The sequence below is a fragment of the Panicum virgatum genome, chromosome 5K (genome assembly GCF_016808335.1).
Source record: "Panicum virgatum strain AP13 chromosome 5K, P.virgatum_v5, whole genome shotgun sequence".
Classification (NCBI taxonomy): Eukaryota; Viridiplantae; Streptophyta; class Magnoliopsida; order Poales; family Poaceae; genus Panicum; species Panicum virgatum.
In genome coordinates, this window is record NC_053140.1 from 11,519,770 (window position 1) to 11,530,687 (window position 10,918).

Sequence of the window (10,918 nt, forward strand, 5' to 3'; positions counted from 1 at the left end):
TTTATGTCAAGGCTAAGGATCTTTCTAGTCCTAAGTGTCACAAGGTTGAGAAGGACACTTAGGTTAGTATAGGTTTTATAGTTTTGTAGTGATCGCACTATTAAGAGGGGTTAAGGCTTAGTAACTTGAGCATGGACATGGTCATTTGAAAATGGATGCACACTATGGTCACTCAGGTTTCTAGAAGTTCAAATAAGTGGTTCTCAAACTATATCTCAAGAATATTTGGATTTCATTCAAGACTCAAATCAGAAAAGACAAAATCAGAAAAAGTCTATACACCGGTTTAACCGACGCTCTCAATTTTCCATACGTCGGTTAAACGAAGTCAGCAGAGTCTGGACAAATTCAATACACCGGTTAAACCGACGTGTTTGAATTTAACGTCGGTGCATTGGTCCAGAGTTGGTTTTTCCGGGGAAATTCAAGTTCTATTCACCGGATTAACCGACGCTGTTTGAATCAAGACGTCGGTGCAATTGACCAGTGAGATGGTTTTTTCAGAGGAATTCAAAAGTTGTACTCACCGGTTAAACCGACGATAGGTTTGAGTTAACGTCGGTGCAGTTGTCCAGAGACTTGATTTTTCAGTGGTTCAGTGGACAACTACACTCACCGGTTAAACCGATGCTACGTCGGTTAATCTGCCCCAGTTGTAACGGCTAGTTTTCAGAAGAGGCAGTTTACATTCACCGGTTAAACCGACGATGACAATGGGGGGTACGTCGGATTAACCGGCGCTACGCAGATTTCTGGCAGCTTTTCTCCAACGGCTCTATTTGTGTGAGCTGCCTATATATACCCCTCCAATGGGCCATTTCACCCACTCTTGACACCAGGCAACATCCAAACACTCATACCATAGTCAAGAGCCACCTTGAGCTTCATCATTCACATACTTGTGCATTCAATCAATCAAGAAGCAAGATTAAGGACTTGAGTAGAGAGAAGCTAGTGTGCATCCGTTCTTGGTGATCGGTTCTTGCTCAAGTGAAGGCCTTAGCTTGTTACTCTTGGTGATTGGCATCACCTAGGCGATCTTGGTGATCGAGGTGTTTCTCGCGGAGCTTGCCAAGGATTGTGGGAGCCCGGAGAAGAAGATTGTACGTGGCTTGATCTCCACCACGCCGGGATGGTGAACGGAGACTCTTAGTGAGCGCCCTCGTCTCGGTGACTTGGGAGGTGACAATACTCTTTGTGAGTGTCACAACGTGGATTAGGGGTGTGTGCCAACACATCGATACCACGGGAAAAAATCCGGTTGTCTCTTGTCCATTCCTTTTATTCAAGCATTTTCTTTCATGCAATTTACTCATGTGCTTGACTTAGAGATCATAACTTAGCTCTACCTTGCTAGGCTTTACTTTGTTTTAGCTCTCTTAGCTTGTGTTAGAAGCTTAGTTATCCGGTTGGTGAATTGGTGCCCTACTAGCTTTGCATAGGTTAAGGTTGCCTTACTTTGTTTTAGAAATTGAAAAAGGCCCAATTCACCCCCCCTCTTGGTCCATCGATCCTTACAGGGGGGTCTTCACCTGTCCCATCGGCGAGGCGCCCATTGAGGCGGTGTAGGTTGCGGCGTAGAGTGTTGGGTCTACCGCGTATACGTTATGACACTCCATCGCCGAGCTGTCGTGTCTGACTGGCGTTGCAGACTGACGCGCGTGGCGTGGGTGGCGCCAGCGGCTGCACTGTACGCCTTGGTAATGCGCGATCAACAGTACATCCTGGTAAAAGTAACCTCGGGCTCTGCTGTGGCAGAGCGCACTTAACGCCTCCCGCATTGAATGCGGTAGGTGGGCGAGTCTTCCCGGGGAAGCTTCGCGGCCGTGCGCATGCCTGCGCCTGCGGACACGTGGCGGCTCCGGACCCCCCAGGCGGGGTGTCTATTCCCTCCCCGCTGAGGGGTCCGGATAGTATTTGGGGATCCGGGACCCGGTGGGAGGTCCGGGCCCCGGCTGTTTTGGCTGAGCGCTCCGTTCTCCGGGACACATGGCGACACCGGACCCGTCCCCGAGCGGGAAGCGGGTCCGGGACCGTTGGTCCGGTGAGATGGAGTCGGACCCCATGGGTCTGGCTGTTCAGCTCTTTAGGGCGTAGTTACGGATAACTACACGAGTCTTGACACAGCAAGAGGGGGTACCTTAGTCCAGAGGTACCGACACATGTTTGCATTGCGTTGCGTTGAAGCCTGCCCGGGTTTGATTTCTGCGTCCTGCGGCCGCGCGTCTCCGGTTCGAATCACACTCCCCTCTCTTCCTCCCCATCTCTTCTCTTTTTTTTTCCGCCCAGATCTCCTCTGCAGCTGCGCCGCCATCTCCCCCTCCCTCCTCCTCGCTCGTCCACGCCAGCCGCCACCGCGTGCGGCGGCGTACGCGTGGTGGGCGCCTCCGCTTGCCCGTGCTGGACGGCGTGGAGGCTGAAGCGACCGAGCTCGAGTAGGCGCCAGCGCCGCGCGGAACGCATGGAGGGGCATCGGTCGCGGGAGCCATCGCCGGGCGCTTGGCCCAGAGGGGGGGAGGGGGAGGAGGAGGCCACATGCCTCTACACGGGTGTTCCGCCGGCGGATCTTGGGGCGGCAGGCCTGGGGCCAGCGAGCCGCGGCCGGATCTCGGGGCGGCCTGTCTCGGGCGCCGCCGCCGAACGCTTGGCCGACAGGGGGAGGAGGAGGTGGAGCCCGCCGGGCGCTGCACGGGCGGTCCGCCGGCGGTGGAACAAACGCCTAGGCCGCCGGTGCTCGGTCCCCGTCCCGCTCGCGCCGCCCTCGCCCTCTCCGTCGCGTTGCCAGTCGCGCCCCTCCTCCGCCGAGGCGCCAACCCACGCACCTCGTGCTCCATCCCTACCTCTCATTCTGGTATGCTTTGATGTCATTTTCCCTAATCCATATGCCTACCTCTTGATCTGGTATGCTTTGATGCTATTTCTCCCGATCTCTAATCTTGCCTCTCGATTGAGAGTGCTCTGGTGTTTGATAGATTTTTTTTTGAGTTTTGCAAGAAAGGTTGGGTTGCGAATCTGATTTTGGGAAAATGTAGGTGATTTCACCTCATCTCTTTCCCTTTCTTTTGATTTGATGCCAAGCTGATTAGTGTATGCTCCATCCCTACCTCTCATTCTGGTATGCTTTGATGTCATTTTCCCTAATCCATATGCCTACCTCTTGATCTGGTATGCTTTGATGCCATTTCTCCCGATCTCTAATCTTGCCTCTCGATTGAGGGTGCTCTGGTGTTTGATAGATTTTATTTTGTGAGTTTTGCAGGAAAGGTTGGGTTGCGAATCTGATTTTGGGAAAAGACAGGTGATTTCACCTCATCTCAGGCAGGTGATTTCACCTCATCTCTTTCCCTTTCTTTTGATTTGATGCCAAGCTGATTAGTGTAAGTTGTAATGCTTGTTTGTTTCTAAGCATGACTCAGTCTTTAGTGACCATATGCAGTGATGATTAAATCAGTGGACTGATGGTTTCATGGTTCAGTCAACTACATGGTTTCAAATGCTTCATATATGAGCTCCTTCTATATTCAGTTGTTGCTTTTTTGTTTTGCCATATTCTTTTTCTTCTAATGAAAATTTTCCATATCCTTAACTTACGAGGTATATCAATTGATGGTGAAGATGTTGTCAGCTATGGGTACCAATTATTCTAGCTTCTTTGCTCTTTTGTGCCCTTAGGCTCAAACATCATGATCAAATGATGATAATATTTTTCTGAGACCCCTGAGACCTGTTCTTTGTCTTGTTATGTTAACAAGTCATGGTGGATATGTTCTGAAGGTGGCTGCAGCTAATCTGTTCTTTTATTTGATTGCTTCAAACTTTTTGTTTGTACTCTTTTGAGCTCCTACCTGCTGAAATATTGATTCCTTTGTGCCCTTTTGCATATCCTGTTGATCTCTACCACTCTGCGATTCTGTCTTGCATTGCTGACCTAGATCTCTAGGGGCTGTTCACTTCACTTCCTGCTGGATTCGAACCTGAGACCTGTGTCAATGTTAGTGGGACTATTGGACCTGTTAACAACTCAAGAATGAAGAAATAAAATTCCAATTGGGGGCAATGATCAACAATGATGTCTGACATAAGCACCTTTGAACAGATTGATCTGGTGATAAGAGAAGGTGCGGATACAGTTATATGATCAAGCAAAGGTGAAGCTGAGCCCACTCAAATATTTTACTGCTACCCACACGGTACCTTATGTAATTTGTTTCTTTAGTTGAATATGTTTTTGCAGTGTGTTTTTTTGCCTAACCTTTTTGCTAAATTATTTTCCTTTTCTTACACCTGCCTAACTTCATGCAGTTACCTTCTACCTTGCTACAATATCAGTGCTTCCCCTGCATGAAAATACTTTTAGTTACCTTCTGTTATCTCAAAATTTCTCGCAATGATTCTATTGCTTTTTAGAATCCCTGAATTGCTGTTACCTTTAGTGTTTTGCTCAATTTGCTGCAAAACTAGGATGGCTTGTACCATTACAAGTAACCAGTTTTGTAACTAATTGTTGTCATTTCTGCTGCTTCGGCGGCGGCAGCGGCGGTTGTGTAGCAGTAGTACATATTGGAATGAACTATCCTACTTAAAAAGTTCATTTCAGAGGGAGGGAGGGAGTACATGGTTAAATTAAATTTGAGCAATTTATTTAGGTTAAATTACTTGATTTAGGAGATTAGCTTTGTCAACGAAAAAAGGATAGTAGCCACTTCTCATTTGAGTTCATTATTTTGACATTTGGCAGCTACTTTTGCCTCCCCATACTATATCTCATAATGATGCCTTTTCTTTTTCGTGCCATATTCAAACGCTAGCTCGAAATCTATTAAATCTGTTACTCACGCATATTCATCTTTAGCTGGTAGAGCTGTCTTTCTCTCCTGCATATCACTTGTTCAATATAAAAGCATGACTTAATGAGTTTTTTTCCAGAAGTGACCAGCATTCAGATCATAAAGATATTCAATGGTGATGAAGCACGCTATATAAATGAGTTGGCTGAATGAAGAATCATATGGCTCTGAATCAATTAATTGATGAGATACTTTAAGTAGGCTTTGTAATTTGTATGTCTTTTTGTTAGCTAAATTTGTTAGTAGCTAAGTAGCATTAGTCTGAACCATTGGCATTGTACTGCAGAGAAAATATAGCGGACATACACCTTTGCCAGTTCTACTTTTGTTCAAAACCAGTCCAACATACAGTTAAGATTTGTTGTTCTGATGATTTACTATGGCTTTGCTGTTCCCAGATCTTTGATCCGCAGAGAAAAGGACAGAAACATTAGGTAATGCTTTGAACTTTGTCGTATTAGGTAATCTCTTTGGCTTGAATCAGTCTCTATTTTTCATTTGCTGCTGCTGCTGTTGCTGAATGTTTATTAAACCAAAGGATTATTTGTTTCCTATTTTTTAAGTGCAACCATCCTTTTGGGTATACCAGCATACATCAAACCATGGCCGCCTAGATCGATGTGGACTTTAAGCTGAAAGCTGCTTACTTGAAAAGATGTCAGCGGACCATGCTGAAAGCTGAAAGTTGAAAAATGAAATGTTAAGTAGACTGTTTTAGCTTGTCAGGTTGTCAAATGTTACATATTTTAGAAAAATGAACTTTTTACTCTCAACATAATAACTATGTTACATATCTTTTGTGTGAAACATATATTTCTCATTTTGGACTATGGATCAGATTTGTGTTCTTTTTTATGTCTAAAATTTATCCGTGGCGTTAGCACGAGCTGCTTAGACTGACCCCAACAAAGAAATGCAAAGCCATTTTTGCACCTCGGGCGTCACTGTGCCGAACGAAATCCATCTCCAACAGATCAGGCAACACAGCAGGCACTTTGCATCGCGAGGAGAGAGGCGAGCCAAAAATGGATTCCCTCTCTCCTCCTATGCAAATGCGGAGGCGAGCGGCGGGGCAGCGGCGGCGGGCCGGAGCCGCGGCGGCGCGCGCGCGGTGCCGCAGAATGGCGGCGGCGCTCCCTCCTCCCTGGCCGGCCGGCTTCCCCGCCGCCACCCCCTCCCTCGCCGGCGCACCTCCCATCCTTCTCCTCCCTGCTCTCTCCGCCCCGACCTTCGTCGGCCATCGCCTTCCTCTCTCCGCCGCGACCTCCGCAGGCCTCGAGCTCACCGGCCAAGCGGAGGCACGGGCGTGGCGTGCTCGAGCTCGAGCTCCGCCGCGACCTCACGCGTCTCGAGCTCGAGCTCCGCCGCGACCTCTGCTGTCGGCCTCACGCGTCTCGAGCTCAAGCTCAGCCAGCTCCGGCTCCCCTGCGCCGCGAAGCCACTGCCGCTTCTATCCCCACGGGCGCACCGCCATGCTCGCCGCCGCATCGTGATCACGAGCGCCCTAGCCGCCCTCGGTGATTCCTCGCCATTGCTGCGTCGGAGCGGGAGGCCGCGCTCCTCGCGCGCGTGGCGGCGAACCACCTCTTCCTCGCGCAGTTTGAGGCCCCGTGCGCGGCGCTCCTCAGCCTCCGCCGCCGCGCCGACCCGGGGCTCGCCGCGGACTTCCTCCGCACGGTCGTCACCGCGGGGGGCCGTGTCCCGGGCGTGCTCTGGTCCGCGCCCCCACCTGCCCGTCCCCGTCCCACCTCGCCTGGCTCGCCGCGCTCGAGCTCGCCGCCCTCCCCTCCACCCCCAACCCCCGAGGCGCTGCGCCTCAAGGCCGAGTTCCTCATCCTCCTCTAGCCCATCGCCGACGACCCCGCCATTGGCGCCGAGACCAGGGAGACCCTCACGCGGCTGCTGGATTTGGGGGTGGTGAGGCTGAAGCGCGAGGTCGAGGGAGGTGGAGGGGAGGCGGGCGCTGGTGCCGAGGAGCAGGGGAGGGCCGCGCCGGGAGAACCTGACAGCGGCGTGGGCCTGCTTTGCTGCGGGAGAAGGGGAGAAGGGGAGGGATGCGGGGTGGCGGCGGCTGCGCGTCGATCCGGGGGCGGGCGGAGCTCCGGTGGCGGCGCAGGGCAGCACCGGCGGGCGAGGAGGTGCGCAGCGGGCCTCCCGGCGGACCGTCCGCGGCGTGATCTGCCTCGCGTTGTTGGAGACAACAAATTTTGCGTTGGCAAGGCAATGACTGTGCGCGATGCAAACTCGTATATGCATCTCGCATTTTGGCTCGTGTTGTTGGAGTCAGTCTTAGTCACTGAAAAGGGAAGCTGAGTTGAGACAAACAGCACGTGAACCGTGATGATCGTTGGAGTTGGAGTCTTTGGAGATGCCCCAAATAATTCACATCACCTATCGCAATCGCAAACCCCACCACGCGGCATCAATTTACTCGGACACCACCACTGCTAGAACTGAACTGACCCCCCCCCCCCTCCCCATCGGAGCAGAGCAGAGGACACGATGGCGGCGGCGGCGACGGCGGCGACGGCGACGAACCGGCGCGTGATCCTCAAGGAGTACGTGGAGGGGTACCCGCGCGAGGAGCACATGGAGCTGCTCCCGGGCGCCGAGGTGCCCCTCCGCCTGGCCGGCGACGAGCCGCCCGGCTCCGTCCTCGTCCGGAACCTCTACCTCTCCTGCGACCCCTACATGCGGCCCAAGATGTCGCGCCCGCTGCGGGAGTCCTACACGGCCGCCTTCGTCCCGGGCGCCGTCATCACCGGCTACGGCGTCGCCCGCGTGCTCGACTCCTCCGACCCGCGCCTCGCCCCCGGGGACCTCGTCTGGGGCATCACGGGCTGGGAGGACTACAGCGTCGTCCGGCCCCCCACCACCGCGCTCCTCGCCAAGATCTCCCACCACGGCGGCGGCGGCGGCGGCGTCCCGCTCTCCTACTACACGGGCATCCTCGGCATGCCGGGGCTCACGGCCTACGTGGGGTTCCACGAGATCTGCGCGCCCAAGGCCGGCGAGGCCGTGTTCGTCTCCGCGGCGTCCGGCGCCGTGGGCCAACTGGTGGGCCAGTTCGCGCGGCTCGCCGGGTGCCGCGTCGTCGGCAGCGCGGGGACCGCGGAGAAGGTGGAGCTCCTGCGCGCCAGGTTCGGGTTCCACGACGCGTTCAACTACAAGGAGGAGCCGGACCTCGCCGCCGCGCTCCGGCGGCGCTTCCCGGAGGGGATCGACATCTACTTCGAGAACGTGGGCGGCGCGATGCTGGACGCCGTGCTGCTCAACATGCGCGTGCGCGGCCGGATCGCCGTCTGCGGGCTCATCTCGCAGTACAACCTCAAGGACGGGGAGAAGGACGCCGTGCGCAACCTCTCCGCCGTCGTCGGCAAGCGGCTCCGGCTGCAGGGGTTCATCGAGCCCGACCACAAGCACCTGTACCCCAAGTACGAGGCGTGGGTGCTCCCCTACATCCGGGACGGCACGCTCGCCTACGTCGAGGACGTCGCCGAGGGGCTCGAGAGCGCGCCCGGGGCGCTCATCGGGCTCTTCCACGGCCGCAACGTCGGCAAGCAGCTCGTCCGCGTCGCCGACGACGCGGAAACCGGCGCCTGATTGGATCGGACCCGTCGATGTACCACTAGTCCACTACTCTGTTTCGGATTTTCCTTCCATGATATGATGAATAAGTTGTGGCCGCCTTTGAGCGAATTAAACGGACGATTTGGCGGAGATAATTGCAGAGAACGGTCGAATTTTGCGTGGGGCTCTGAACTCTGAATGCTCTTCTTCGTTTTTGGTGGGCATTGGGGAGTGACGACTGACGAGTGAGAGTGGGGATTGTAGGGGTACGGTTGTTCGGTACTGCAGTTAAACTGTCACCCAAATGCAGTATGAAGAGGGGGAAGGCCGCTCGCAATTCGTTCCCAATCGCGTTCTCGTGTCCTGTGGACTACAATCAACAATTATCTACAAATTTCTTCACTCTTAGTACTGACAAAGGGTATTAACTAAGTAGGGCCGTGCCGGCAAAAAATGGGGCCCTGTGCGAAATTCTAAAATGAGGCCTAATATACTAGCCAAATAGAACAATTAAATATTAAACATACTATAGTATATATGTAAGAATGAAATATATCAAGAATCGTACCTATTTATTCTTAGTTGCATAGTTTTTACTGAAACAACCTCATTCTTGTCGGGTTTCTTGATATGAAATCTTCAATGATAGACTTATAATCAATCTTCTCCAATATGTCACTCTCAAGTGCTATCATGGCCAAATCATTAAGTCTTTCTTGGGTCATCGTAGAACGCAAGTAGGACTTTAGTAGCTTCAATTTAGAAAAGCTTCGTTCTGCTGAGGCAACAGTCACAGAAATAGTCAATAGAACTCTATATGCGATAGTTGCATTGGGAAAACAATCATGGCGCTTCAGAAACTTTAATATTTCAACAGGGCCCATATTTTCTTTTGAAATGAAATCTTGAAGAAATTTCAACTCGACATAGAGATCATTAGCATCAATATCTGATTTTCCATCTTTTGAAAGGGCAGCCTCAAGATTTTCACAAGAAGATTTCAGACTCTGATTATCCAATGAGTGTAATTCATCAGAAGTAAATAAGAAGCCAAAATTCTTTTGGTAACCTTGATACTGCTCAAATCTCGTTGTAAGTGAAGAAATAGCTTGATCAACAATAGATAGAAAATAGCTGATTCTAAATTATTCCTCTGGAGATTGAGTTGAAGCATTTGTGTCATCAGGGTTCTCATCAAACTGTCTCTTTCTTTTAATTTCTCGTTTCTTGCGAAATGTTGTACCAATATCCATGTCAAGTGCAATTCCTTTGGCAACCTCCAATGCCTCTAAGAAACCAGTTTCCCTATACCCTTTGAAGAAAGAAATCAGCCCTTGCACTTTCTTAATAGCAACATCTATAAGCATATCTTTTGCCTGCAACATCTATAAGCATATCTATAAGAATCGCCATTATTATTATCATCCATCTCAGTGTTAGTGGCTCCGACATTATCACCATTATCATCCATCTCAATATTTGTGCTACCAATAGGAACTTCCTCAACCCCAACATTATTTTCTATTTGTGGATCACCATATGTAGGATCATTGTCAACATTACTATCAAGTGCAGGGCTCTGATCAAGTATATGATTATTGGAGGACACTTGTGATTCCTTCACAACAAATCTATCCATAGCTCCTTTCTGGGATTGAGTTAAATCATCTAGTCTTTGTTTCTTTTTACGCTTTTGGCTACCGGAATCATATTTTCTAGATCGATTTGCAGAAGTCATGACTTCAATCGATATCAATCTTTCTAACATAAAAGATGAAAGAAAAAATTATAATTAATCTATTACAGATTTAAACTCAAAGGATACAAGTACATGTAATGTAGTTAGGGAATTAAAAAATATCTATTTAGTATTTACAGATTTACCTTAGCCGATTGCGTGATTCCGTGATGGCCTCTGGCCTGATCGATCGGCCTGCACCCTGCCCTGCGGCTCTGACTGTCGCAGCGTCGCCCACTCGCCCGGGCGTCGGCAGTGACGCCTGGCGCCTGACGCCTGGCGGTCTGCCTCGGCAGGGCAGCGGCTCGGCGAAGGGCCCAGGAAGGACGGCGAGTCTGCAGTCGGCGGTTGAAGATGAATCGGCACACAACAGCAAAGGAGACGATCAGACGAGCCAATGAACAGGCGGTCATGGCCTCGTGGGCAGTCGTGGGCACTAGGCAGGCCTGGACGCCTGGTCATGGGCTTTAGTGGTTTACTTTGATCATTTGCACGTTTGGGCCTGTAGAAAGGAGATAAGTAGTTATACTACTTAATGGGCTACTAGAAATTTTTGGGCCCCAGAATTTTGGGGGCCCTGTGCAGCCGCACGGGCTGCACCCCTCTTGGGCCCGGGCCTGTAACTAAGGATGCAAATGGATACCTATTGGTATTTTTTGAGTTTAACATTTTAATTTATTTTCTCTTTCAAACTAATTTCGTAACATGTCATTCTAGTTCATTTCAAATTTTGAGTCAACCTAATGACTGAAAAAGGTGCTGA

At 51.0% G+C, this 10,918-nt stretch overlaps 1 protein-coding gene and 1 long non-coding RNA gene across 2 annotated transcripts; one reads left to right on the plus strand and one right to left on the minus strand.

Annotated features, from left to right (window-relative positions):
• The first annotated feature begins 7,254 nt into the window (after positions 1–7,254).
• On the plus strand, positions 7,255–8,605 carry LOC120706326 (2-alkenal reductase (NADP(+)-dependent)-like). Its single transcript, XM_039990947.1, has one exon. It carries the CDS (start codon positions 7,350–7,352, stop codon positions 8,448–8,450), a length of 1,101 nt encoding a protein of 366 aa, XP_039846881.1. The 5' UTR covers positions 7,255–7,349; the 3' UTR covers positions 8,451–8,605.
• Positions 8,606–9,004: 399 nt separating this feature from the next.
• Positions 9,005–10,752, minus strand: LOC120706327. Its single transcript, XR_005688254.1, has 2 exons — positions 10,302–10,752; positions 9,005–9,722 (listed from the first exon to the last, which is right to left on the minus strand). It is a non-coding gene; the product is annotated as an uncharacterized LOC120706327 (long non-coding RNA).
• Between the last annotated feature and the right edge of the window lie 166 nt (positions 10,753–10,918).

Coding starts and splice junctions, on each gene's coding strand:
- LOC120706326 (XM_039990947.1), top strand. CDS start 7,350: ATGGCGGCGGCGGCGACGGCGGCGACGGCGACGAACCGGCGCGTGATC.